Here is a 27,062-nt window from a genome sequence, read left to right on the forward strand (position 1 = left end):
ATGCACCAATCGCCGATGCAATCAAGCAAGGACTCAAGAACGTCAACAAATACTACAAGAAAACAAGCGACTCGGATGTATATTTTATTTGTCTCGGTGAGCATTCATAAAAACTTCACTTTCCTCCCATCTTTCCCTCCCCACCATACCTACTTCACCGCCTCGTATGAAAAACTTCACTTCCCTCCCATCTTTCCCTCCTCACCATACCTACTTCACCGCCTCGTATGAACTTCACTTTCACTTCCCTCCCATTCTCCCTCCTATTATATAACATGTGCCCGCCTCTCATATAACTATTAACTACAGTCCTTGACCCCAACTATAAGCTTGCTTATGTTGAAGAACGGTGGGACAGTCAAGACGTTGCGGATGGGAGGGCTCACCTCGAGACTGTTGTAAGTATTTGTTCAGACTCATCATTGTCCTTCGGCTTACATTCTTCTACAGTTTGATGAGTACTATAAACCACCAACTCGGACGCCTGTCGATGAACCTGCTCCGCCAACAAGACCCTCGCTGGAAAACCGGTATGGTGATGCATGGATGCGCGAGGCCATTAAGGCGCGTCAAGCTGCAGACCAACTTACTCGCAATCCTCGTCAAGAACTCACGGCGTATCTGTCTTCACCACTAGAGGAGGCCAATGATGTTGTTGCCTGGTGGGGGCTTCATTCTTTACAATTCCCTACGCTTGCATGTATTGCGCGCGATTATTTGCCCATCCAGGGCAGCTCCGTCCCCTCCGAACAGGCTTTCTCAAGCGGAGGGATCACCTCCACCATGCGACGCAATGCACTCGCATCGTCCACGTTTGGCTCATTACAGTTGTTAAAGGCGGCATATAGGAATGGCCATGTTTCTGCGACAGTCGAGGCAGAAGCTGTGTAGTTGGATGTGTAGCTATGAGTACCTACTTATGTTTTTTTTTGCTCATTGTAAATAAATTTGGTTCGGTTCACGTTCGAACCTGAAATTAACCAGACCTGACCATTCTGAACCGTTCGCCAAGGTCCAGTTCGAGGTTCGTTGAGTCTGGTAGAACCGGACCTAGGTCCAGTTCTTGGTTCTCACTCGACCCTCTGTGAACCGGACCGAACCGGACCACGGCAGCACTAAGCATGATGACAGTCAACAAATAAAATAGGCACCTTATTGAGTAGCCATTTTATTTGCCATTTTATTTCACAATCGGCATACTGTATCGAGTACGGAGTTTGATATGAGAGAGAGCTGCCGAAATGCCGACTGGGTGCAACTAAGTACGAGTGCTCAACATCACAAACACTGATGCCAACATGGACCAGCAAGAAAGCACATACGGTCACCACAACACCCCAGAAAATATGCTGCCCATGTACGATCAGTCGATGGGGCAGATATGCATCGAGTGCTTGCAGTGAAATGGTTGCTGCAAATAGTTGGTCATCCGGTGTCTCTGCATCGGCCAGTAGGATGACGGCAAGTGCTTCGAGGGACGTTATGGCGTGCGGGGAACTATCTGCCATGGTGGCGTGAACGTGTTTCAACGACGCGTGCGCCGGTGAGCACAGTCCAAACACCTGCGCCTCGCTTAGGAGATTTCAAGCGCCGCTATGTGCGTGCCGAACGTGTCGCTTGTTCATTTTATTTGCATTTTATTTCGGAAGCATTAAGCACGAACTGTCACGAAATAAAATGGTCAAATAAAATCGTTATTGAGTAGGACTAATGTCGTGAAGTCTCACTCAATGGACAAAAATAGATACAAAAAAAAGTATTGTCCACTTCTGCTATCTCAATAAAATAGTGTATCTAAAGTGTTGTTCTGTACGTGTAAGGCCTAGTATCTCGTCGTTCTATATTGTATCCACAGCACGTTTGCCACTCCAACAAAACGAGTCGGCGATTCTCAGAGCACTTGGCCCTCTGCCTAGCGACAAGCAAGGTTTCAGCCGACACAGTCGGAAGGTCCCGAGTTCAGGATGGTCTGTAAGTATATGTAATCCGGATCTTCTGCATAACTATGAGGCAAAGTTAGTAGCTGACAGAGCTCAAAAAAATTGTAATTACCTGAGGTTCGTTGCATAATCTAGGAATGATCCCAGTGCAACAGGTAAAGGTGGGGTCAGGTCGGACAGCCGAAAGCCTGGTTTCATCCGCTTACACTGTATGGCAGAAAGTCTATACCATGGGAGTGATCCATGAGCCAAATAAATAAGTGTATATGCTAAAGATACTATGTCGTCCCGCCGGCTATAACCTACTCAAAAAGATTTACCAACGTGCAAAGACCATAATTATCAGACTCACGTATTTCGGAGTGGACGTTGAGGCTCATAAATGGCAACATGCCATGAGCGCGCTCACCGGATATCGGCTTGTGTTTCCCGGTTGCGTCACAGTAGAGCTTTGCATGGCCAAAATCCACCAAATAAGGTTGCAACTCCCTGTTAAGCGGGAGCAGGATGTTGTCAGGTTTGATATCTCGGTGGATGACTCCTTGGCCATGGATATCTTGCAAAATTTTGACCTACTCCAATCAGTCGGGTGAACTGCCACAACGATGTGCACACTCACGAGGGCTCGTCCCAATACATAGATTTCTTCAATGGGAAGGAATTGCTGGAAGGATTCCAGATACGTATAAAGGTTATCTCCAAGACGATCTAATACGATGATCCCATGACTCTGAATGGTGGCCGCTTGATGGCATCGAGGGATACCGGGGACACCCTCCAGGGCATTGTAGGCCGCTTTTTCATTGAGTGTGCGCAAGGTGCCACATTCAACTTTGATTACTACCTTCTCGGCTGTCTCATCAGTCCGTGCAGCAACGACAGAGCCTGGAACGGAGCTAAATAGATCAACGGTACATGCACAATAACACGGATGTACCATAAGAGCCCCGGCCGCAAGAATGTTCCATCAGGTATTTGCCCATGAAGGCTTTTGAGCCGAAGAGGACTGGTAGGTGTTGACACATTTAAATTCGATGATAAGTTGGGAACAAGTTAGTGTTTTGCAAATTTGTTTGGAAGGGTTGAATTGTAGTATGAGGGACCGTATTGGACAAAAATGTTTTTTTTTTTTTTTTGGTGGAACGATATTATCTGCTAACAACTGACAAGGTCAGCCTTAGTAGACACGTTGTGGATACGGGGGTTTCACCCGTGAGATTAATAATAATTATACACCCAGAGGAAATACTTTATGTACGCAAGTTAAGCAGTGTGGGACTCGACGCCTGTTCGGAATTACCTAAGCCTTCCCGGAGGACGGCGGGGCGCCATACCCACTAAAACCCCTGATTTATGGACCCAGTTGTCCGGGAGATTCTCCTCATTTAGTAATACACCGCTCCAGGTCTTTAGAACCGTCTCCGTTTTGAGCGCTTTCTTCCCGTATCTCATAGAGTCGGTGAGCAATCGATCAAATTTCAGCCTCGTGTTGATGGCATGGACCCATCTGTTATAGATCTCATTTTCCGAGTGGAATTTCTCCTTTACACCTTCGAATTTGATGGTTCTCTCGCACCGGAGCTTCCAGATGAGATGTGCGGACTCCAATACTAATATTTTGAACAGTCTGTTCTTTCCTGTAGTCGACTTATCATTGTTGTGATTCAGGTTGGCTAGATTACAGCTCAGGATTGTACCGAAGCGGATTTCCGGCCAACTGTCCTCTCTCTTACACCAGAGGTCTTCGGCCGCTTGCCAGATGGTGCGAGACGCTACAGACTCACAGCCGATGAGGATATGTTCCATAGTTTCTAGTGAGTTGCAAATCCCGCATATTCCTCTATGTTCGTAGTGTGGGATCTTGTCCCAGAATTCGCCGATTTTATAGGCATCATGTAAGCACTTCCAGAGGAAACCCCGGATGTTCTTAGGTGTGTCCCTATCTCTTATAGAAGCCCATACTTTTTCACTGGATGGGGTTAGCCCGGATATCTCTCGTGCAGCGTGGATGGCCATCGCTAGGTTCATCGTGGTGCGTCTCCGTTGTTTCTTCGATCGACGAGTTTGTCTGATATTTTTGTAGAAGTTTTTCTGGGAGCCTGCGGTCAATTTCATACCGGTAAGGTTTAGCGAGTTCTCAATTTCAGTCGGGATGGTGTCGTGTTGTTCTTTTTGTATACTTTCGTCTGCCAACATACGGATTTTGTTGGATATTGGTTTCGGGGTGTTGTGGTCCCATTTGGAGAATGTGGTGAGTGCACTTCGTGACCTCAGTTTTGCCGTCAGCACTTTCATGATGACGCCGTTAGGGTGGGTACTCCAGTTTTGGTCTTCAAGATTGGAGAGGTGCACAGATAGGTCCTTTCCTAGCTTATGTGTCTTGGTGGAGACGTGGATGGGAGCGTTTAGCGGCAGAGTATCGATGGCGTGGAGAAGGGCACCGATCTCACCTGCTCCGGGGTTAGCCAGCTCACCCGGCAGTTTCACTAACTTGTTGCGGGGGTCGTTGTCTCCGAACCAAATGACGCCTCCGGAGACATGGTCGCCGTCGTTGTCGATCCGGTGTGACTCGGCGATGGTTACCCGGATTAGATCTTGGGCAGGCCCTTGCGGGTTTGGAGTTTGGCTCGCTGTTATCGTGCACTGTGGTGACTGGGTCACGAAAACTCGGAATCCTTCTTCGATGGAAGCGGGAGATGGGAAGATTGGGTCGAAGATAATCAGTGAGTTGCCTTTATTTTCTCCTATGTCCTGTGGGATTTGCTCTGGGGAGATGTTTAGGTTATAGTTGGGTGAACTTGTTGCGGGGTTCCATTTTGGTTGAACGCAGGTGAGGAGTTCATTCGCTACTTTGATGCATTTGATTGGGTTTCTGCATCGTCTTGCACGGTCTCGAGTGCAGTGGGCGCACGGACACTCATGATGTGTTCTGTGGTTAGGGTCTGATCTCCGTATTACTACTTCTAGGTCTTGCACATAGCGCACATCATGGTTAATTCTCAGGCAGTTGGCGCTTGGGGTGTTATTCAGTTTCTTAATGTCGTTTGAGGCACCCAGATGGAACCATATAGGTAATTGTCGTGCTATTTCTGGCGCTATCGATATGGCTTCCCATCTTACATTGAATTTTTTAGCTGTTTTGAGGATTCGCTTTAGGTGAGTCGGTAGTTTCTTGTAGGATGGCTCCCACGTCTGTAGAAATGTGTTAATTTTGGCTTCTGGTTTTGCTACAGGGGAGCTACGAGCAGCTTTGGCAATAAGTGCATGTGCGAAGAAGGTCCATGGCGGCCTTTCTGGACTGGGAGCGAGTAAGCTTTTTAGCCATTTGAGTTCTATCGCTTCATTCCGATCACACAGGTTCAGAATGTTCTTTCCCCCTTCATTTGTTGGGGAGTGTAGGATGTCTAAACTTACAGAGTTGTTACCTCCACTGTCCCAGGCAAACTCCCGTGTCCTTTTCATGAGGAGGTCTTCAACATCTTTTGGCATTCCTTGTGCCGATGTTAGATATTGTGTCATGCTACCAATGGTACGTTGTATGATAATTCTGCGTCCTTCTATTGTTGGGTGCCATCTTTCCCATCTTTGCAGGGCGCTCTCGATCTTGTCTAGTGTTGGAGACCAGATACTGTTTTCGTCCGTTCTGTTTCCGATCCAAGCTCCTAGGATTCTAGTGGCCTTTCCGTCTTTCGCTATGTCAACATTCTCTGGGAGGCTTTCCTGTGAGTTGTTTATTTTTCTTGTTGTTAGTATTTTTTCTTGGTATTCTTTGGTACCTATCGGGATAATTTCTGTTTTAGAAGTGTTAAATTTTGCGCCGGATGCTTTACACCATCTCGTTAAGATTTCGGATAGTGTGCTGAAGTCATCTTTTTCTGTTAGGTAAACTGTAGTGTTGTCGGCAAACATCGTCACTACTATTCGGTAAGCCATGTCTTTCGCCTTAAAGCCGGATAGACCAGACTGCCTTAGCATTTCGGCCAAAGGTTCAATCGCAATGTCGAATAGTAGACAGGACAGTGGGTCGCCTTGTCTTACTCCGCGTGTGATCTTAAATTTTGGACTGATTTCGCCATTGATCATTACTGCAGTTTCGGCCCCTTTGTACAAGGATTGAACGGTTTTGATGAAATTGTCAGGTACGTCAAATTTTTCTAGAACTTTCCAAAGATAGCTGTGTGAGATTTTGTCATAGGCTTTCTCCTGGTCTAGAGCCACGATCACTCCGTTAATCTCTTCGACCTCCGCAAACTCCATTATCATCTGAGTAAGCCGAATTTGGTCTGTAATGCTCCTTCCTGGTATGAAGCCGGCCTGGTTTTCGTGGATTATGGATGGGACGGTTCGTGCTAGCTTGAGTGCTAAGGCCTTGGTGAAGGCTTTGTAGTCGCAGTTTAGTAGGGTAATTGGTCTGTAGTTTGCAATCTCTCTTCTGTCTTTTTTCTTATGTAGAGGGTTTAGCAGGCCTTCGGCGAAGCCTGAGTTGGGTGCTACTCCGTTCCGCTCAATGTCGTTGTATACCTGTGTCAGGCATTTACTAAAGTTGAAAGGTACGTCATTATCTTTGGATGCTTTAGCTTTGGATTTTGCCTTATTGTTTACCCATTTCCAGAATTCGTAGGGGATCCCGTCGATGCCGGGGGCTTTGCCGTTGGGTAGCAGGTGTAGGACCTCTTCGATATTGGCGTTGGTGAGTTCTGTTTCTAGTTCGTTCTTATCATTTGGGCTGAGTCTTATATTGATCAAGTCCAGAATGGACATACAGGCTTCGTCTCGTTCATCAATGGGTGCCAGGTCCTTGTGTTGTAATTCATCGTAGTATGTCTTTGCTAGTTCCGCCATTTTATCTGACCTATTCTCATAGGTTGGGTTGTTTGTATCCGATCCGAGGTTCCTTAGTTCTACTATGGTATCCTGCGGCTTTTGTTCCTTCCCGGATTTCGCCCATAGTTTACTTGTTGCAGATTCGCTTTCAAGGCGAATTTTTGTTGCTAAGTTATTCCTGTTGTTATCGTGGCATTTAATCTCTAACTGGTTTAGTTTTCCTTGGATGTGTGACCCCACGATTCGTTTATCCTCGTCCGACATGTTCTGGTCGTTCATTGTCGTTTTCAGTTGGGTGAGGAGCTTGTTTCTCTTTTTAGGTATAATCTTCTTTGCCGTGGTTCGGCATAGTTTGATTGCCTGAGTCTTGAAGTCACTAAAGGCAAGCTGGGGGTTCATGATATCGCTGCGTTTATCCTCACATTCATCTATCTTGTTTTGTAGCATTTTGCCCAGATTCAGTATGGACTCGGCAAGGTTTTCGTCCTTCAGGACATGAAGGGGCAGGGACCATCGTCCTTTGCCTACATATGGCATATTCTTGCTGCTTATTCTCGCGGATATGAGCTGATGGTCAGTGTGTATGCCCGGTGGGGAGATATCCCAGTCTTTACTGAATGGTAAGAGTTCGTCATTGATGTAAATTCTGTCAATTCTCGATTGACTGCCGCCTTGGAATGCAGATTGTGCGAAGGTGTATGCTAATGTATCGGGGTTCTCATATCTCCAGCCGTCTCTTAGTCTGAGATGCGCCTTGAGTTGGTGTAGAGCCTTGGATGCGCTCGCATTGTCCGTCTTAGGAGGTAAGCGATCGAGTGAATCTTCTATGATATTGAAGTCTCCTAACATTAAGTCCGGTCTCGGCAGGTTTCGAAGCTTGGACTGTAGCAATTCCCAGAACGCTTGGTTTGATTGCGCATCGTTTGGTGCGTAAATTGCAAGGACCCTTATCATGCTATCTTTCTGCCAGGGGATGATTGTGAGTATTGCTCTACCTGGCGCAAGTACGTGGGTTTTTATGCCCGATGTCCCGAGAAGTTTTTTATTGATAACTATTGCTATACCTTTAGCGTTTGTCCGTGCTGGGTCTATTGAGGATATAACCTGGATTCTGAATCCGGGGGTGGAGTTGATGGTATCTTTGTCTTCCTTCGTCAGGTGAGTTTCCTGTAGTGCTAGTATTCCTATTTTCTGTTCTTTAACTAGTTGGTTAATGTGCGGCCACTTGTCTGCCCCGTTATGCCACCTCCCGCGCATGTTTAGGGACGCGACCTTTATGTTCGCTCTAGTTTTGCGACCTTTCTGCTGGTTGTTGCGGGGCCGCTTCTGTATGTTCGGCGTTGGGGCTATAGTATGGCCCTCATTGCCATGGTGGTTGGCTGAGACTGGGTTAAAGGAGGGAAGAGTGCGTAGAGTCTCGTTGATGTGTTGATCATCGGGTGGCATAATGTGCCCGGGGGTTGGTGGAGTGGTTGCTAGAGGAGGAGGGGAGTTAGTAAGTGCGTTCCTGTGCCCGTCACCATAACTCGCTGATCCATCCTCGAGGGCATTGCTGGCGGGCGAAGCGCAGCCCTCTCCGGACCTGCGAGTGCCGTAACCATTGCCGTTTGATAATACCGTAGTTGAATTGTTGTTTTGTATTGTAAGAGAAGCAGTTAATATTACAGCGCCGAGCCTTAACCACAGCTTCGGGCCGCGTCAGCTTATCCCAGCCAGACGAAGGGGGGACTATGTCGTAGGTGGGTCAGCAAATTCGATAAGGCGATATAGGTGTCCCATCCATGACTTCAGTGTCTCCACACGGCACGTCCCAGACCTCAATAGGTCGCCGTTTAGTTTATTGAGGTCCGAGGCTTTCCTGTTCTAGCAGTAAATTTGGGCCCCTGTAGACCGAGCTATATCGTTGCATGCCCGTGTAGTATATGCTTATCGGGTTCCCTTGATCCTTACATCGAGAGGCAGCGTACAGAGCATAAAATTCTATTTGGATGAATCAACAGCGATACATTGTACAATATGTGTATGGTACATTGAGCGGCCTTTGCGCCTCGTGCAATAGTGGTCATTCACAGAGTGTGGGTGAATCTAGAATGCGCGTTCCTTTCCTTTCCAACCCTTTCCTCGTGTGGCGCCTCGGGAGTGGCCTCTAGTCATACCTCTGCCTCCCCGGCCGTTGTTCTGCATTCCTCGGCCATGGTGGGACATGGTGCGGTTGTCAAGGGTAGCGTTAGTTTCTTCAGCAGTGGAGGGCCCGAACCATCCCGGAATTTTCGGGAATGGGCACAACCCAGTGGGGTGGTCGAATGACTTGCAGCCGACGCACGTAAATTGGGCGTCTTGGCGGGCTGTACCGTATCCGTAATCTTCTGATATATAGAAGAAGTCTCGGAGAAGGCTCGTCCAGTCGAAGTACTGTTTCAGTGAGAAGTTGGGGGGGGAGTCGAAGTAGACATTCCATACGGTCTCCTTGTTTGATTTAGAGTGAGCTATGTTAAGGCTGGAGACGCGCACAGATTTGATTGTGCGGATTGCAGCCTCGGCATCGGGGATGGGAATGTTATCATGGATGAATTGGAGTACGTCTGGGTTGGAGCGGATGGTTTCCTTAACGATCTCTGCGATCGTTCGGTTGGTGGTGTCAGAGTCGGGAAACGAGAAGTTTTCCAGGGTCAGGGCATACGTAGGGAGTGGTTGTTCAAAAGGAATGAAAAAACATGATATTTCCGGTGACGAGCACACTTGTTGTCGAACTAGTCGTTTGATTGCCTCAGGCGGGACGCCTGAGATCAAGAAGTGCCATGGGGGGGGTAAGTGTTCGACCAACTCTGCTGCCGCAGTGGGCGTGCTGACAACTAGGTTCTCTGCATCCGAGTCCCCTATGATCTTCGTGATGGCTTCTTTGAGCTTTGCCAGCGTTCCTTGCGCATTGGTCTCGTACTTAGCTCTGTACGTGCGTACCCACGCCTTAGCCCCTTCCTTTTGGGGCCATTTCTCTTTCAGCACCTGGGACACGTTTCGCCAGGTGGATTGGCCGAGTTGGGGTGTGGGGAAACCTCCCATAGGTGTTGCTGTGATGCGGAGGCCACTGTCGAGGGTCCTGACACCGTTCACTATTATTATGAGTTAGAAGAGTCGTAGGTGATTAGTTAGTGGTGGCTTACCCGAAGCTTCGGGTGTAGCAATAGTGCTGGACCTTAGGTAGTCCCACTGATTTGGAGTTACGGATGGCTGTAGAGGGCGTTCGATGTTGGGGCGTTTGCTGGCAGGAGTAGCTGCGGTAGGAGGCTGTTTCTTGGTTTGCCCTGGGTTGGGAGTAGGGTCGGCAGCGGTGGAATCTACTGGGGAGGTGGGACGGATCCTCTTGCCTGCACGGGAATCCGTATTCATGTGGTGAGTTGGGGGAGTGGGATCCATGTGGTTTACAGTGTTGGAAGACAATGGAGTCATCGTAGGCAGCGTGTTATCTTCGGGTGTCATCGTGAGTTGATGTGTTCAGTTAGAAGGTGGGCAGGGGTGACTGCGTATATCGAGCGAGGCGGATGCTTCAGTTTTTAAGCTTCTGGTTAGCCGAGGCCCTTTGTTGGGTCGTGTGGGAGGGGGCTTGCCATGTTCCTTTGTAAGTAGCACACGTTCTGTGGCTCATGATGTATGGTCTGTTTTACAGACAAAGGTCTTTGTGCTATTTCGCGTTTCAGATTGTAGGGGCACTCGCATCGTCGAGTTGGTTGGTGGGGTTGCGTCCGAGGTAGCGCTCGTTGTTGTTTTCTGAGCTTGGCGAAAGTGTATTTTCCAACTTTTAGTGATGGACTATGTGTGTTGCCGTTTGCTATTGGGTAGTTGTGTATTCAGTTGGGTTACATTTGGTTTGGGGAACGTTGTTGTTGCGGAATGGTGGTGGGTATTCAATTACTGTAATGTGGGGGCTCTCGATTTCGACTACGCTTGGAAGCTATTATATAGATTCAAGTATTGAATTTCGCTATGTCTCTGGGTAGACATTTACAGCGACGGGCGGCATCCAGTATGGGTGCCACCCTACCTGAAGGTGATGGTTCAGGTCCAAGAAGCCCCCCTATTGGACAAAAATGTTGACTTTGAAAATTCATAACTCAACTCGATCACGTGGTAACTCAACTCGACCTTTCGTCCAGCGCGAGCCCTGAGTCCTGACTCTTGCACTGTATGACAGTCATCGCCTGCCGGACTTCCCATATACTCGAGCATCTAGCTCTTTCTCTGCCGTCGTACAATTGTATGCCCGGTCATCACAACCTGATACTGCAGAGGTGCGGCATCGGCGTTTTCGTGATACGCCGCCCTGGTGTCATTTTGGTTGTGATGCCTTTGAGAGTGTTCACCATTTTTGCTCGCTGCTCAGCCTTCTCGGCTATCCGTCGTGCGCATGGCATGTAGCTGTGTAGGGCAAGGCTGCCGATCAATCATGTGCGAAAGGTCTTGGAACGAGCAGCTCAGCGCCTGTTTTCTGACGACGCAGGACTTTGGCCACAATATCGGACGCGTTTTTACATCCGTGTGCTACCCCCACTTGCGGGTATTGTGGGCAACATGACTGAGACAGAAGTGGAGAACCTAAGGTGTTGTCACGATTAGCGCAGGCATGGCACGTGCATAGTAGTCGGCTTGCAGGACGAAAGTGCAAACGACGTATGAAGTCTCTGAATGCCGTTCCTTCTGACATAGTGACATATATAAGTCTTTGGACACTTATGCGTACCTCTTACCAGCGAGTTTGCGAGCTTTGCTTTGATTTCAGACGTTTGACTGGATTCGGGACATTTTTGTTTCATTGGTAGTCGAGCCATCGAGGAACCCAGTTATCTGAGCTTATGTCCAGAGCGTAGGTGGCCAAATATAAAACTCAAAATTTGCAACTCGACTCAGTCACGTGGTAACTCGACCAAACGTAGACAAATTCTGATGTGGGCCACCCGGCCACGACCCAATCCAGCCTAATCAGGTTTTCTAATGTAGTAGCTGTTATGAACTACCTGCAACATAGTGCCGCATCGTGTCAAAATGACTCAAACCATCCTCGCATGATGACGCACGATATCGACTACCTTTGCATCGTGTATTCGTCCAAATTTCTTATCGAGATCGTGCGAGGGCGCTGGTTTCAGTTGGCGGTGCACGCTCCGGACGTTTGTCGCACTCTCCGATTTTGATTGAGCTGATATCATGATATCAATGCCTTCTACATAGTGTTTGCGCCACGGCTTGGCAACCGAATAGTGGCTCCGAGAGTGGTAACAGTGCATCGTACGCTTACTCAAACTAATTGCTATAAAAGTTATGGATGGCAGTATACTATCTGCACATATTCCCCAAGCCCCATCCCGATATGACCATACTCTCAGATGATCCCGCTTGGTGGCCGATCATCAATTTTTGTCATCTATACAACTATTTTCTAGGTTCGTGGAGAGCAATTTGGATGTCAACGGTGACATCTCAATATGTTTGACTATTGATTCGCAGTTGCATGCTCCACTGCAGTGGTATACGACTGAGGTGAGCAAGAACGTTCCGAGGGATTATTGATACTATGTATACAATATTCAAGCATTGACGTTCGGACAAGAGGTAAGTTGGTGTCATGACCTGCGCATCTCACTAAGAATGCTTCAACAGTTCGAATTGATCTTGGTGAGCAAAGTCCTGTATTAGAACCAAATAGAATGATGCAGTTGACTCGGGGCAGAGGCCACGTTGGTCCTTCATGCACATGACTGTTCTTTATATTTGTGTACGTTATTGTTACGAGCGCAGTTGGCATCTTGTGCTCAACATATGCTAGGTGCGCTACATCAGAATACAAGTACGTTTTCAAGGTTATTCACACTGCAATGTGCTAATAAGTCATCTCTCTCAACCAGCATTAACATACTGCGTATGTGTCCTCACACGTGTTTGCTTCTTCTGACCGGCGGCATGTAGTGTTGCTCTCTATTACCGATGTAGTGCGTATTCTGCACCGATGCCTGCTATTCCCATTCTCATCTTACTACACAGGGGTGAGTGATATTCACGGTCGGTTTGTGTCTTCAAGGTAACGACTTCAACAGCTGTGAGTGTATTTGAAGTATTTATTCTACCACCAAGTAAATGGTGTTCCAGGCACTATCCTTTGGTACATACAGGCATGGAACCCTGTCATCGTCAATGTCATGTTGGGTGGTGAGCCCACCCGCGGTTTCCTTCCTGACATTGACTTGACTGAAATATCATCCAAGTCATTATGATTGCTCAGATTAATGCCATGTATCAGGGATCGAAAACATTGTTCATCTTTCTTGTTGCAGCCTTACTAGCTTCTACAATCGCCTCCAGAGTTATGATGGTCATTGCGAATCTGGGTGTTTCATCGCGTAAGTTGTAATCTCGAGCACAAGAGACTCACGGACATTTACCAGAGAAGGCTGTCCTTTCCGGCTTCCATACCTGCATTACCAACATCGACACGGACACGATGAATCTGATTTACGAGAGTGTGATATCCACTGTTGTGCGGGAGATCCTCGTCTTGTTTCTTGCAGTCTGGATTGTTATAAAGCACTTCCGTGAACTACGACAATCGCCGACAGGATCGACCATTGGGGACTGTTTCACGATATTAATAGAGAGCCACACGTTCTACTTTCTAGCGTGAGTTCTATAGGTGATTTGGACGTTGTTATCCTGTTTCACTGAAGTTTTTCATTTGCTAGCTTTGTTACTATGACTTGCTTCACACTTGGCTCACTATCTCCAAACATCACGGTGCGCCGACCCGTGACTAACATCTGCGGCTGACTACCAATAAGACAAAATCTGATGGATCTCGTCATTAATCAAAGCTTAGACTGATCTGTAGAGCAGCGCTTCCGAGACACTAGCACTCGTATGCAGCATCTGAGGCACGTACCTGACCCGCAACTTAATATAATGCACCTTTCCCTGGCAGTCCGGGCCCACCCTCCTCCCCGTCTGCCTGATCACAATCGGCACCTCCCTGCATCCCCTATACAAACTTCTGAACCGAGTGCGGGCACCAGACAGTCTCCCCAGGTTATTAGTGAACGCATCGGACGGGGGTAACTTGAAGCTAAACTCGTGTCAGGAACAGAAAAGCAGAGACCTTAAGTACACGTATTGTGCCACAATCGATTGAACAATATTTTCAAAATTTGCGAAGCGCATAATGGCTGGCCTCATCCCACAGGACAGAAACGAGCGGGTAAGAGGGTAGCCAGAGGACACACCATTTCTGAGGTAGGTTACTGAAGTATGAACATGATCATTGGTGGGTCTCAGACCGACTCTTCACTGTCGCATACCTCGTACACTGCCATGGCAGTGTGGTCCAGGGCCAGCAAAGAACGTGGGGAGAATGTGATTCCCGCTACAGTGTGTAGTGGGTATTATGGTGGGGAGGTTAGTGTCATGTGAAAATGGAGAACAAGAGACACGGGAGGGACAAGTGCAAGTGGAGAAGCTATAGCGGACGACGAAGACGTAGTCATGACAGGTGCACCAGAAACAGGAGGTGAAGAGAGAGCGCGAGAAAATATGAACATATCGAGAATCTCTGGGATAAGACAACCGCAAGCGGGTGGTGACGATCGTGAGACGGAGGACATATCTGCGGGTCCAGGTCCCAGGAATTCTGGGACCAACTAATAAGCACATCTTGCAATGCCTCTCCTTCCACCTATCAATTTCCCGCGCTGGCTCGACGAGAACCAGCACCTACTCAAACCTCCTGTGAACAACTTCTGCCTATACCGGCAGAAGGATTTTACTGTGATGGCTGTAGGTGGTCCCAATGAGAGAAACGATTATCATGTGAACGAGACCGAAGTGCGTCTCTGAGATCGCTAAGATAAGGAATTGTACCGATTTCATTTTAGGAATGGTTCTATCAGTACAAGGGTGGCATGCTGCTTAAAGTGGTAGACGGGGTTGAGTTCAAGGATATCAGGATCGAGGAGGGAGAGATGTTTTTACTGCCAGGTACGTCGAGGACTCGTTAGATGTGAACCGATTTTATCAAAATTACATTAGCCAACACACCCCACAATCCCGTCCGCTTCGCCGATACAATCGGAATTGTTATCGAAGCTGCTCGTCCGGATGAGTCTCATGGTGCGTACAGATTCTTACTGCGCCAGATAATGTGTCTTGACGCTTCCTCGCACTCAGACTCCCTGCAGTGGTACTGTCGTGATCCTTCCCATACCAAACCAACTATTATTCACAAAGAGACCTTCCATGTCACTGACCTTGGGACACAACTGAAGCCTGTTATCCAGCGCTGGATGTCGACCGAAGAATTGAGGAAGTGTAAGGAATGCGGCAACGTCGCTCCTGCCAAGTAGTAGTACCCCCGCGTGAACTGTTTCGCGTTCTGGTGCTAGTATACATGTGAATATGATAATGGAAAAACTATGCAAACCATAACATATTTCTCTAGAAACATATACGATAACTGGCATATCGGCCACTGGTTTCACTAGGACGAGTGATTTTGACGACTTGGCCTCTCCGAAGTCCATAGTATCGTGCCACGGGATCGGCCAGCTGTATTCGAGGAAGCTGGGTCTCCTTCAGCCGACTAGGTGGATCGCAATGTGAGAACACGTAACATCATTCTGAGAATAGAACGCACTATTTTTCAAGAAGTTGTTTTTTCTGCTCGACAGTCAACACCTCATGCCGCGGGACCAGTGTGTGATGCGTGATATTGACGAGGAGGTCGGCTTCCGAGAACTCCTCGAGCCGATATTGTTGGGACATCGCCGCAATTACCTGCAAATCAAGCGTAAGATTGCTACCGCAAAAACACAGATTCAAGCTCGCACTTTTCGCGCAGATGGAGTCATGTTGCCAGGAAAGATAATGATCCCCCGCATAATCGACTTCTCCTCGAGAATACCCAGAAGCCTATGTGTTCACCCTACATCAGACGAACGGGTACAAGGGGCGTACATGGACGAACTTCCGCATTGTTTTAACGCCAACGCTTTTCTCGTCTGAAAAGAATATGAAAATCTGGTCTGTTGGATTTTCTCTAGAGTTCGTGAAGAAATTAAGTTGGTTTCGACTGGAAATGCATGTCAAGTCATCTGCAAGTGCACGTTGCTGCATAAATAACCACAACTGACTCGACGCTGCCTCCACTGTTTGCATAGTGCGACCTGAATGTAGTCAGGTCCATGTTGATCTCATCGTCCGAGACTTGGTACCCCTTCATCATTGGCTCGTTAAAAATGCACTAATACACCAAGGAACATGATTTCGCACCCTATCTTTTACAAGTTCATGTATTGTCCGATTGACCTTCCATAGTTTCGCAGTTTCGTCCTCAGACATCCTTCAGCTTGAGGGGAGTAGCCGGCAAAAGTAGTATTGAAACTCAGACGCCCAAAGTGATTCTTGACGAACCTCTCAATGCCGCCTCCACCAACGACCTCTAATGGCAATGCAGCAGCACCTCCACCAGCGACGATTCCCCTCTCAAATGCGTTGATGGTAAGCCAAGAATATGGCTCTGTGTGCCTGCGCTGACAGGCCTGTTCCAGACAAAGTTGAAGCCCGCGAAAATCTTCAAGGGAGCAGTTGAGTCAACACCGCCGTCAACGCCTGGTGCTAGACCACATCAAGGGCCACGACATATCACTGCTATCACATTTGATGACCGGGGAGATCAGGTGTTGACTGCAGCTGAAGATGAGACTTTTCGGTTGTACAGCTGCAAGACGGGCAAGCAAGTTCTTGACACTCTATCTCCTTCTGACCACTAATTTTTGACACCGCGCTCAGACATCTCAAAACGCTGTACTCTAAGAAATATGGGGTCGACCTTCCTCGTTTTACACATAGGCATACTACCGTCGTACACGCCTCGACGAAGGAAGACGATACAATTCGGTATCATTCACTCCACGACAATAAATACTTGCAGTATTTCAAGGGGCACAGCGGACGTGTCGTCTCCTTAGAAGTCTCACCCATCGACGATGGCTTCATGTCCGGCTCAGTAGACAAAACGGTTCGATTATGGGACCTCCGAGCCCCGACATGTCGCGGACTCCTGAACCTACCCGCATCGCCCATCGTCGCGTATGACTCCAGCGGGTTGGTGTTCGCAGTGGGCGTGAATCACTATTCACGGATACTCCTGTACGACCAAGCAAACTACGACAAAGACCCGTTCTTGACCATAACGCTAGAAGATCCCACTCTTGCCCTAGTCAGCTACCCACCTCGCCCGATATACATGACGTCTCTCTCATTCTCGTCAAACGCGAAATACATCCTTGTTGGCTGTTCTGGTGATGCACATTACATCTTGGACGCGTTTGAAGGCCATCTGTTGGCCAAGTTGGAGGGCCACGTTGGGTTGGAGCGTCGACGCATCGATGCCCCGCAGACTATCGACCCCTCGAAGGGCAACAGTGGCGAGGAGGTATCTTGGACGCCGGATAGCAAGTATGTTGTCAGCGGCAGTTTGAACGGGAAAATAATTATATGGGACGTTCAAAACTTGCCTGTGCGGTCAGGCGTCGTTGATCTCAAGGCTCATCCAACACGGCTTCAGCCACTTACTACTCTTGATGGCCATCCCGGTCCGTCTAGATGTGTGAGATTCAATCCTCGGTTAGCCATGATTGTATCTGCAGGGGCGGAATTGGTAAATATCTCGATTTTTCATCCTCTACGTATCTTGTGCTAACAGTGCACTACAGGCTTTTTGGCTACCAGACCAGTCGGCGGATAATGAGGAAATCGCGAAGGAACTTCTGCGAAAAAAGTAGAGATAAACTTATTGTTGCAGTATTGTGTATGTACGGTATAGGCTTTATTCTTCAGACTTCAAACAATTAATATTTATTGTGTGATGATAGCAATGAATGATGACTAGTGTACAACTTGAAGATAATTCGATGCCTTTCCCCGAATTTAAGTAAGAATCGATCCCGCGATCCTGCTGGCAGAAAACAATGCATACACTACACTCTGTGACCATTCGGTAGTTCACGGGGTAGAATCTAAGAAAGCTTGGCCAAAGAAATTTGGTTATTCTGCGTGTCCACAGAGAAATACGCATTCTTCAAAAACACATCTCCGACCTGCCGAAAGGAGTCAACGACCGATGATACAATTGAAAAGAGCCACATACCAGCCACTCCGTGTTCGTCCCGATAGTGCCAGGCTGAATACCTGCTGTGCAGTCACCAGTTGGATCATTAACGTCGACAGGCAGTACCGCCATGTCTCTGGGGTCAATAGCAAACGAGGCATTTCCAAAGGAAAGCGCAACGCTTGTATTCGACGTGCACGAAATCGTACACTGCTGGGTATCACATTTACCACCAAGCATGGCTATGACTGCCAGGGCGTCCGCCGGAGGGGCGATGATGAGAGTGGTACCAGTGTCAAGAATGGCAGTGCGCCCGGTCATGCCTGTATCTTGTCCATTGACCGTGATTGCGTCTATAGCGCCCTCCCAGAACCCTACCTTGCTGACATTGGGGATAGTAACAAGGGTGTTGGCGACGAATTTAGTGGAGTCCAATCCGCCGAATGTAACTTCACCGTCGTTGAGTTGATCAGCGAGACGTGAGATCTTGAAAGACGAAATAGCCGAGGAGATGAGACCATTGGACGCCAATGATTCGACAGGAGTGGGGACCTTTTCATTGGAAAGTGTCTACAAAAAGAATCCGTCAGTACGTGTCGGTGCCTCAACATCAACAAGTCGACTTACTGACTGGGCAAGACCCATTAGCCCATCAAAAGGCACGGTATCTGCAGAGAATTGCACACTCTCCTCGTTTGCTACACCGAAGGTATGCTTGTTGAGTTGCAAACCCGCCATGTTGACGTTATCCTGGCAAAGAACACCAGCGACGGATCCAGACCCGTAAGTCACGTTGAAATTTTGATTGGACTGAACGAAAGAGCTTGACGACTTAGAGCCAAGGAAAGTATGGTTCCCCTTGAACTGCTGTAAGCAAATTATAGCAGCTGCTATTGATAAGAACTTACACAAGTACCCTGCTGAGATTGGCAAGTTTCACTACCGACCCAGAAGTCGGCGGAACCAGAGTCCATGAGAATATTGAAATTCTGGGGGGGAGTACCAATCTGGATGGTTGCAATATATCCGACATCATCCGCACTGCACAATAATCAATTGACCCATTTCAGTAAAAGAACAGCTAGACTCACTCAATAGCAAGACCAAGAGTGTGGTTAGAAGTAGGAATTTTGGCAGGAGTGAGACCACCAATTTCGGCAGCTTGGATGTCGAGAGCAGAAACTCCACCATCAGTGCCAGTGGAAGAAGCATTGCTTGCTGCCTGTGCAACATGTTTGGAATTACGCCAATAGCGTCTGCTAAAGTTGCTCCCTGTCGCCGTGGTAGCACTACTAGCTTTGACTGAACCGCTTTCAAGAAGGTACATCCTCTTGTGCATCTCTGCACGGAGTTCATGTTCAGCGGGTTCTGAACGTCCAGTCATACGCGCAAGGCGTTTATTGCCACGGTTGATGTGTTGTTGGAGAAGCTGTGCCATCAAAACATCAGGGGCTACACGGCGGTGATGATCATATTGGCTCACCAATTGTGGGTGGACATCGGTTCGTGGAACGTATAACCGTTTCAGCGGCATTGTAATCGTCCTTGGGTTAGCCCGGGCCAGCCTCTGGTGATGCGCCCTCGCAGGGATTGCATCAGATGGGGTACTGTGTAAAATGCATGCCAGTAACACAGCGAAAACGACTGACAACTGCATCACGCGTGAAGAACTTCAAGTTTGCCAGTACAAAAGAGTGAGAAAGACTTGAAAACAGGAAGAGCAACGTCGACTAGCGACAACTGGAACAAGTTAGCAAAGTAGTCGGAACAGAATTTAAGATCGACTGGCGAACTGTCAGTGGAAGAATGAAGCCGGAGAAAGACAGTATGGCACCAGGCCAGAGTTCGTATAGGTGGAAGATGAAAAAGACCGAAAAGTGGGGGACTTGAATGATTTATATGATTCTTAAGTACATTGTACACTGATCAAGCTTTTTGTCTTTCTTTCTTGGAAGACCACGATTACATAAGCATATGTATAGCTTAGTATAGCCTAGTACAGCCCGGCAGTCACTTTGTTGTTCCGACGGTAGCATCGCGTTGCCAGCAACAAGACAACAAGCAAACAACGAGTGTCCAAAAAAAAAACATGGCTGACAACCTCTGACAGCTCAGCTTTTTTATTGGACCAAGAGCTTCATATAACCTCATATAACTCGGAAGTACACATTCGCCTTGTCTTCAGGGTCACATCTACATAAAACCCACTAGCAGCAATCAGCCTAGCGCTCAGCGCTCAGCACCGGCCTGCAGCACAGCAACATGGAGTTCCGATCCAAACGTTCACAGGAGATATCACGTATGATGAAATATGCCATATCGGATGTATGTTCGAGCCTCAATATGAAGTACGCTCCTCGACAACTTCAAATGCTGCTGACCATCTATGTCACTTTTTACGCCAACGCGACATATCAGGAGTGCATGATGTAGCACAAAGAACCGCATCGTATTGTGAGAGGTGCGAGACCCCGGCACCGACGCAGATGATGCAGTGGATGATGCAAGTGATTAATCGGATCACACCGAACGGCGAATCTGGAACGTAGAGAAAGGGCCATTTGGTAGGACAGCCATTCGAGGGACACACAGTGACAACATGTACTCAGTTGCCCTATTGCCATGGGATGTTGAGTGCAAGCATGAAGTGTTCGATCCGTTGGTGAAGCACACAGACAGAGTGCATACTGTGCTTCTCAGTGTCTCGCCCGATGGCCAGAGACTTGAAATTCTCGTGAATGTGCAAGACACGGCCGGTCTGGGTACATGTCCGGGGTAGACTCCATGTCTGTCTGCGATTAGGTGTGGTACCCTTAGCTACTCCAAGCGGAGTTGGATGACAAACTGCCCGCCTTGCTAACGTGAATGATTACATCTGCCAGTGAGAGTCTGAGACGGAAAAAAATAGAACCCGTCAAGAGCGAGGACGACATCGTCTCCAGGTCGCTTGAAATATCGTGAAGGCATGTTGCCCCAACTGCGTTTGCTGATAATCATTCTGAGAGACTGTTAGGCCTTGTCCACTTAAGCTGGGCAATCTGGCGCCAGCGAAATGGAAAACTCCCCCATGAGGTATAATGTATCGTTATCAGGCAGACGGCCAGGTAAGATAAGCATACACCAATAAGATGCATCAGTCGCTGCTTGGGTCCTTGCCCCGGATATGGCTTCTCATCGATAACAGAAGCGCGAGGAGTGCTTAGCGATCCTTCCAGGCTTTCTTGATCGCGTGCAGAGTGCCTTACAATTCAAGGACGATGTGAGATACTGAGTAGTACAGAACAGAACAGAAACTAGGTTGCAAAACAGACTGGAGCACATTGATGGCTCGCTGTACATACAGCAGAATGAAGAGATACATCACACAAACGTTGCAACACCATATGTGATATTCATTATTGATCTATAACAAGTACGATGCAAATCTAAGTCCATGGATCCAACGTCCAATCTAAGAGTATAGACCAAGCAACACGATGAGATAAATAGCTACATCCAGCGTGCGATAAGGGTTATGCAATAAACAGATAGAGGATACGTCAAGCGATAAAGAGGAAAGGAAACACGCTAAAGAGGGAACATTCGATGCAAAAGGAGTGTCGTTGATATGATTCGGCCAAATACGAGCAAAACGAGTGTTGTAATCATAGAAAAAGCAAAAGTTCGTGAAGAATCGCAGCAATTACTAGATGACGGCAACAGGAAGTTAGCAGCAGCGATAGATAAAGGCAAAGGGGGACGTACAGTTGTATGCTAGACTATGTCGCATTGCGGGCAGGAACGATATATCCATAGACCAATTTCTTCGGGTCTTGAAGATCAAACTTGCGACGTCCCTTCTTAGCACGGGCCTTGCTATCAAGGAGCGGTCTGCATGTCACTTGATGCCGATCTAAAGAGTCGGACCTGGACCACCGCTTGCCGCAATAGGGGCATTCGTAGGACGTAGTATAGTGGATGCCCTCGATGTGACGGCCCAAATTGAGCATTGCCTTTGGTTTAGAGCAACCCTCGAATTTGCAGAGAGTCGTTCCTTTGGATTCGACACCGTGCCAATGCAACAGGTGATCTGCGACGAGGACTTTGTTCATTTCTACAAACAGCCCACAGGGCTGGTCCGTCCACTCGCATGCTCGTACGCAAGTCATCCCTGCGGGTAGTTCATTCGTGATCTTGACGGACCGCTTGGAGTAGGAATCATCGAGTTCCATCGCCCCAATTCTCCTCGTTCGAAGAAGATTACCGTGGGCATCGTGGGTCCTGCGACTGCTGATGTCTACCGGCTTCGGGTCGTGAACAGGCACAGCCATGACTACGGCAGTGGCGTCCGCTAGTCTGTAGAAACCAAACTTTCCCTCTCTCACTTCGTCTTCGTCGTCGTCCAAGCATCTGCGCTTGCGCGTGGTTGGTGCGGGAGACGAACTCGAACTGTCTTCCTCGTATGTAACGGCATGACGAGTTTTACGCTTGGGACGTTTGGCGCACGTCGTCCCAATGGGAGCTGAGGAAGATGGCTCCAAGCTGTTGTCATCACTCAGATACATTGTCGCGTCAGAGTCAGACGCGGACGGCAAAAAGGTTTCGGTATCCGACATCGTGTCCATGATGGCACCAGCGTGTGCGTTGCCATACGCGCGGGGTTCCGCTACCCAACGCTCTAGATCGATGACGGTAAGAAGGTGATTTTGAGTAAAATTAGGTCCATTCGCATACGAACCGCCATTATAGCCAGGGTGGGACCATGCGTGGCCCTCCAGCGATAGTTGAGGGACGACAGTGGCCTGCTGAGAATAGTATTGGTTCTGGTCCATTGGGGGAAACTGGGGGAGACCAGCCACCGGAGCGGTGAACTGGTTCAACGTCGGAAATGACGCCTGATTGTCTCGGACGACCTGCAAAGCCGCTGAAGACCTGGAAAAAAATAAATGAGAAATAGTTGGCACTCGGTTGGTGGCACGTACCACTGATGCGCCTTTAGGTATTCATGTTCAGCACGGGCCTGAGTCCATCTGCCAAAGGTCGTTAGTTTGGGTAGATGTTTTGAAGCAGAAACACATACTCAGCCTGCATGGCGGCTATATCGTTGGGATGAGCAAACTCTTGGACGTTTTCCGAGACCATGTTGGCATTGGCTTCGGGTTCGATTCTAGGTTCAGAACACGGATGGATAGACCGGCTAAGAAAATCATGAGGTGAACCGCGTCATCCGACTCGAGAGTGAACACCAACCTATCCAAAGACATATGAAAATCGTTGTACGAGACACTAAATGCGGAAGGCATCATCAGCATATGGATATACCGAGTCGACATGCGAGTAGACTTACTTAGACATATCAATGATTTGGACAAGTAATATCAAATGGCTAGGATGAAGTGGCAAAGGAAAGAGGACGAGAGATAGAGAAGTGAAGGAGAGAACGCCAGGTTTTTAACCTCACAACATGTGGATAAGCGCTATACAAAGCGCGTCTGTGGACGAGCATTATGCCCCGACAACATGTCGTAAAAAGGCAAGCGTGTGTGGTCACTCCACCATAGGAAACATATCTGTGGCGTCTATTCAACTGCTTTGAAGCACCATGTGTGCGTCAATCCACAAAAACACAAACGTTTCACCACACATCGCTCATCCTTTGTCAGACCTAGACGTGCGTGGGGCGATGAAGTAAGTACTGGCGCTTCCTCACTAAAGGATATGACATTACTAGTGCGTGCAACAGTACAACTCCATCAAGGTTCGAAGTATCGCAACAATGAGATTTCCGTGAAGGATGGTCACGGCACACTCAACTACAACCGCGAGCTTTGACAATGGTACCAGCTCGAGACAGCAACAAGCGACCTCCAGTACAAGCGGACAGCTGATATATTACAGCTGAATATTGCGCGGTAGAGGAACATAAGATGTGAAGGCGCGTAGCACCCCAGGCCTGAAACTTCTGACATATGTGATGTCAGTTGCATGTTTAATTGTAAACGTGCAAAGACACTTACCTTCGTTGTTCATTGCGTTGTGACCCAGCCTAGTCCTTGCCGCTGAGGTGAGAATTGGAGGGCTTGATATCATTTAACCACTTAATGGACACCGAAATACTTTTTCAGATCGAAACTATGGTTTGACATTAGCGTTTATGTGAAGATATTAGGAGTTAGGTAACAATGCAACAGAGAGAACGCAGCCTGTAATACCTTCATTATTATGATATGAGGGTAGCATTCTCTGGACTAGATGTCAACAGCTTCAAGTCATTTGAAGTTGAGGATACATCACATATTTGTTCAGCCTGAGATAGGCATATCATCACGTGCAACTTTGGTTATCACAATTCAGAGGCATGAAGCTGCACGCATAATACAAGGTTTGTAACGTTGATATCAGAATTCACCGTGGTAATTGTCAGTGGTGCTAGACGACTCGGAGCGAAGCGTACGCGTTGTTTTGGTCTGTTGTCCAAAGGCTTCCGAGAGTTTCCTTATTCGGATGCTGCACATTGCAAAATTCAAATCACTAGGTTCTCGACAAGTTCTTGACCATGTTTCAATGTGCAACCTCATACAGGTTTCTTCAGCAGGCCAAAGGACTGGCATCCACAGGTGAACAAGGATTATATTTTTCCTCTTTCTCCCACTCCCGGCTCGCGCCCATGAATTGTCAACTCCGGACAGCATGGACTCTCTAACTTATTTCGAACTTGTGCTCAGGCTTCAGCGCTTCATCACTATTCAAGCGCAAGGTACGGGTGCTCATAATTCCAATCGCACCATGTCGAATGTTCCGCCGTCCTTGAAGTCTGGCGCGCTCCCAAATAGCACGTGGAACACGCGAGGATGGACTGCCCAGGAGTTCCTCGCTCCTGAAATTGTTCCCTTACCAAGCATACTGGACTCTCTCGATACCGGTTCTTCCAACCACAAGGAGTCTGTCACTATCATGCGGGAGTTGGAGGGTTTGACTGGCATAGATGCACGGGCGCTCCTTGCCTTCTGCTCGAGAATGAGAGGCCCACGAGAGAAGTACAATGGACATTTAGTCATGTCACCACGTTACGGATACTAATTTTTGAGCATTTTTCGGTGTCTATTTACGGAGAGAAGATACGGAACGTGCTCAGCCGTCTCTTGCAGCAGCTCATTCAGGTGATCACTGCACCGGACTAGGTGAAACAATTATCCAACTTCAATTGTTGTCTGCCAACTGATATTGCCTCCGTACAACGCTCCGCCATGCACGTCACCAGCTCTATCCGAACACAATACCCCCCAGCTGCGGCATACTGTGGAGTGCACTTTGAAACTGTATACATACCGGGCAAACATCAGTGCTTTTCGTTTCGCAAACTCCAGATTGCAACTCCCTTGCATGGCATTTCCGGTCACCGAACTCAGACGGAGGCGCGGTCACAACTAGGAGACATTGTTCTTCCCTACAACGTCAAGATATATGGGCTCTAAGTCCTGCTAATCACAACAGAAGACCAGCTGGGCAGCGTTTTGGCGCACTTTCGCTGTGGCAGCCACGTAACAATCACCTAGCTGAATCGCGGTCTCATTCGTGAGCGTTGAGGTTGCTCGTTCGTCTTGGACAACCTTTTGCGCAGCATGGTGGGGAGTAAGGATCGCGTCAGATTACAATATCATCACACGAGTTGGGGACATAGCTTCCGTTGATGCCATGATGGACTCGTCAAGACACCAGTTATATTATCTCTGACGCAGTTTCATCCATACCTTGAAAGTATCTCTGCTGTACACAACGAAAAAAAATTGTAGTACTGGTCATTTTCATATCAAACTACTCATATGTGATGATGAACTAAATAAGATTTCATTCTTGTCAGGGTCTTGTAGCAATGCATTCTAGACATCAATTAATTCTATCAACTTCAGTTCTTTAGCTGTGGCAGTGTTGTGGGAATTCTCGTTGCCCACATGCCACCACCAGAGCAAACCTCCAATATTTGTCACATCGTGACCTAGTACCTACGGATCCAAGGATTGTAATATTCGACCGTGTTCAGATGCTAAACCTCTCAACACTCCAAACCTATCTCACACAACTACTCTCACCTACTGACACCATTCACACTGCACTCCTTCTGACACCAGAGGGTGCAATTGTCTCCTTTGCCTGTTCGTCAACGGCCAGTGGAAGTGGGAGCGATCAAAGAAATACAACGCACACGGTTACACATCCTAGCACCAATGGACATATGACCCCCCCTAATGCTCACGCGTCAAGCGCCAACGGACACACTCCGCCACCATGCCGTACTCCACCATTACGAGGGAGCACAGAATGTAGTACATCTCCGCACGCACTTGGTAAAGCTGCATCGGATAGCGGATATTCCCGGACGATGTGCTTACACCGGTCGAAAGACGAGATATGGATATTGGCCGGGCTGAGTGCTGAAGTGTGGGCTGAGACGAGGGGCGAAGAAGGGGTTCAAAAGGGGATGGGAATGGTTGAGAGTGAGGTGGGTTGTTGCTTCCCTTTTCTTTCCGAGTTCACGCGTACTCCTCTGCTTCTTCCCTTTATGCGAGCGTCTACTGACAAGTTGTATGTAGCTTGGACGAATAGTCGTCGTCCCTGTCGATAATACTAGTCCGGAATTACAAGATGAAAGAGAACCGCTGCTATTACTTGCTGTAAATGGTGGCGCAGAAGCTGATTGGAAGACTATGTGTGCAAAAGTGGGCCTCTCACATACTGATTCTCTTTAACACTAATGCACTGCCAGGCCAAAAAACTAGGAGCATACCTTGCCCCCTCTGTAAACAAACATCGTGGCGCTATCGAAGCGTCTCCGCTGAATCGGACATTGGCTACTACGAGCAAGAGCCGGACGAGGAGTACGACTACGTCACCAGGGGGATTTTTGCGGTAGTCACGCTGAAGCGCACGATTTGAACGTGTGCGCCTTGATGCTGCACGTCTGCGTCAGTAGCCAATGACAAGACGCAGTTTTGTATGCACACGACCTATGGTTGGTGCTGCCCTCCATGACGATGAACTAAAATAATAATACTACGGGTACCGTACCGCAGGATATCTAGTATCACCTAAGTTGTATTTTTGTATAATAGAGTGCTCTAGACAAGCTCTGGAGTCGGATTGATACGTGCGCGTGACTCTCCTCGGCCAGCGCGGGA

At 48.1% G+C, this 27,062-nt stretch overlaps 14 protein-coding genes across 14 annotated transcripts; 5 read left to right on the top strand and 9 right to left on the bottom strand.

Moving 5' to 3' along the window:
• Window positions 1-1,116: 1,116 nt before the first annotated feature.
• Window positions 1,117-1,692, bottom strand: HD556DRAFT_96692 (uncharacterized protein). The gene is made up of 2 exons (XM_041312153.1): window positions 1,323-1,692; window positions 1,117-1,258 (listed from the first exon to the last, which is right to left on the bottom strand). Exons 1-2 carry the CDS (start codon window positions 1,506-1,508, stop codon window positions 1,181-1,183), a joined length of 264 nt encoding a protein of 87 aa, XP_041153162.1. The 5' UTR covers window positions 1,509-1,692; the 3' UTR covers window positions 1,117-1,180.
• Window positions 1,693-2,048: 356 nt separating this feature from the next.
• HD556DRAFT_1249434 (kinase-like domain-containing protein) lies at window positions 2,049-2,880 on the bottom strand (the record flags this gene model as incomplete). The annotated part of the gene is made up of 3 exons (XM_041298845.1): window positions 2,049-2,242; window positions 2,293-2,512; window positions 2,560-2,880. The coding sequence occupies 3 exons, from the start codon at window positions 2,878-2,880 to the stop codon at window positions 2,049-2,051; spliced, it is 735 nt and encodes a 244-aa protein (XP_041153163.1).
• A 356-nt stretch (window positions 2,881-3,236) lies between these two features.
• HD556DRAFT_1249482 (ribonuclease H-like protein) lies at window positions 3,237-4,484 on the bottom strand (the record flags this gene model as incomplete). The annotated part of the gene is made up of 1 exon (XM_041298850.1): window positions 3,237-4,484. A coding segment is annotated over one exon (1,248 nt), but the record flags the coding sequence as incomplete, so codon positions are not given.
• A 105-nt stretch (window positions 4,485-4,589) lies between these two features.
• On the bottom strand, window positions 4,590-5,402 carry HD556DRAFT_1249480 (uncharacterized protein; the record flags this gene model as incomplete). The annotated part of the gene is made up of 1 exon (XM_041298849.1): window positions 4,590-5,402. A coding segment is annotated over one exon (813 nt), but the record flags the coding sequence as incomplete, so codon positions are not given.
• A 1,396-nt stretch (window positions 5,403-6,798) lies between these two features.
• On the bottom strand, window positions 6,799-8,365 carry HD556DRAFT_1435002 (Endonuclease/exonuclease/phosphatase; the record flags this gene model as incomplete). Its single annotated transcript, XM_041305383.1, has 3 exons — window positions 6,799-6,869; window positions 6,896-8,090; window positions 8,285-8,365. 3 exons carry the CDS (start codon window positions 8,363-8,365, stop codon window positions 6,799-6,801), a joined length of 1,347 nt encoding a protein of 448 aa, XP_041153166.1.
• Window positions 8,366-8,876: 511 nt separating this feature from the next.
• HD556DRAFT_1202508 (uncharacterized protein) lies at window positions 8,877-9,848 on the bottom strand (the record flags this gene model as incomplete). The annotated part of the gene is made up of 1 exon (XM_041296408.1): window positions 8,877-9,848. A coding segment is annotated over one exon (972 nt), but the record flags the coding sequence as incomplete, so codon positions are not given.
• A 3,175-nt stretch (window positions 9,849-13,023) lies between these two features.
• On the top strand, window positions 13,024-13,434 carry HD556DRAFT_1450445 (uncharacterized protein; the record flags this gene model as incomplete). The annotated part of the gene is made up of 2 exons (XM_041307765.1): window positions 13,024-13,153; window positions 13,199-13,434. 2 exons carry the CDS (start codon window positions 13,024-13,026, stop codon window positions 13,432-13,434), a joined length of 366 nt encoding a protein of 121 aa, XP_041153168.1.
• A 763-nt stretch (window positions 13,435-14,197) lies between these two features.
• On the top strand, window positions 14,198-15,309 carry HD556DRAFT_96759 (3-hydroxyanthranilic acid dioxygenase). The gene is made up of 4 exons (XM_041312157.1): window positions 14,198-14,624; window positions 14,675-14,777; window positions 14,829-14,909; window positions 14,967-15,309. The coding sequence occupies exons 1-4, from the start codon at window positions 14,460-14,462 to the stop codon at window positions 15,140-15,142; spliced, it is 525 nt and encodes a 174-aa protein (XP_041153169.1). The 5' UTR covers window positions 14,198-14,459; the 3' UTR covers window positions 15,143-15,309.
• On the bottom strand, window positions 15,234-16,136 carry HD556DRAFT_1249477 (RNA polymerase; the record flags this gene model as incomplete). Its single annotated transcript, XM_041298848.1, has 6 exons — window positions 15,234-15,378; window positions 15,433-15,572; window positions 15,626-15,707; window positions 15,763-15,867; window positions 15,929-16,011; window positions 16,068-16,136. The coding sequence occupies 6 exons, from the start codon at window positions 16,134-16,136 to the stop codon at window positions 15,234-15,236; spliced, it is 624 nt and encodes a 207-aa protein (XP_041153170.1).
• Window positions 16,137-16,176: 40 nt separating this feature from the next.
• Window positions 16,177-17,625, top strand: HD556DRAFT_1420521 (WD40-repeat-containing domain protein). The gene is made up of 4 exons (XM_041304460.1): window positions 16,177-16,295; window positions 16,346-16,530; window positions 16,587-17,457; window positions 17,513-17,625. Exons 1-4 carry the CDS (start codon window positions 16,215-16,217, stop codon window positions 17,579-17,581), a joined length of 1,206 nt encoding a protein of 401 aa, XP_041153171.1. The 5' UTR covers window positions 16,177-16,214; the 3' UTR covers window positions 17,582-17,625.
• HD556DRAFT_1420524 (acid protease) lies at window positions 17,626-19,822 on the bottom strand. The gene is made up of 6 exons (XM_041304461.1): window positions 19,391-19,822; window positions 18,999-19,336; window positions 18,816-18,948; window positions 18,535-18,765; window positions 17,947-18,477; window positions 17,626-17,896 (listed from the first exon to the last, which is right to left on the bottom strand). The coding sequence occupies exons 1-6, from the start codon at window positions 19,562-19,564 to the stop codon at window positions 17,816-17,818; spliced, it is 1,488 nt and encodes a 495-aa protein (XP_041153172.1). The 5' UTR covers window positions 19,565-19,822; the 3' UTR covers window positions 17,626-17,815.
• Window positions 19,823-21,779: 1,957 nt separating this feature from the next.
• HD556DRAFT_1198278 (uncharacterized protein) lies at window positions 21,780-22,046 on the bottom strand (the record flags this gene model as incomplete). The annotated part of the gene is made up of 1 exon (XM_041296322.1): window positions 21,780-22,046. A coding segment is annotated over one exon (267 nt), but the record flags the coding sequence as incomplete, so codon positions are not given.
• A 2,361-nt stretch (window positions 22,047-24,407) lies between these two features.
• On the top strand, window positions 24,408-25,254 carry HD556DRAFT_1420534 (uncharacterized protein). Its single transcript, XM_041304462.1, has 2 exons — window positions 24,408-24,980; window positions 25,126-25,254. Exon 1 carries the CDS (start codon window positions 24,577-24,579, stop codon window positions 24,964-24,966), a length of 390 nt encoding a protein of 129 aa, XP_041153174.1. The 5' UTR covers window positions 24,408-24,576; the 3' UTR covers window positions 24,967-24,980; window positions 25,126-25,254.
• A 526-nt stretch (window positions 25,255-25,780) lies between these two features.
• Window positions 25,781-27,028, top strand: HD556DRAFT_1420540 (uncharacterized protein). Its single transcript, XM_041304463.1, has 3 exons — window positions 25,781-26,386; window positions 26,478-26,603; window positions 26,651-27,028. Exons 1-3 carry the CDS (start codon window positions 25,928-25,930, stop codon window positions 26,795-26,797), a joined length of 732 nt encoding a protein of 243 aa, XP_041153175.1. The 5' UTR covers window positions 25,781-25,927; the 3' UTR covers window positions 26,798-27,028.
• The last annotated feature ends 34 nt before the right edge of the window (window positions 27,029-27,062 follow it).

Source organism: Suillus plorans, assembly GCF_016647745.1.
Source record: "Suillus plorans strain S12 chromosome Unknown HD556scaffold_105, whole genome shotgun sequence".
Lineage (NCBI taxonomy): Eukaryota > Fungi > Basidiomycota > Agaricomycetes > Boletales > Suillaceae > Suillus > Suillus plorans.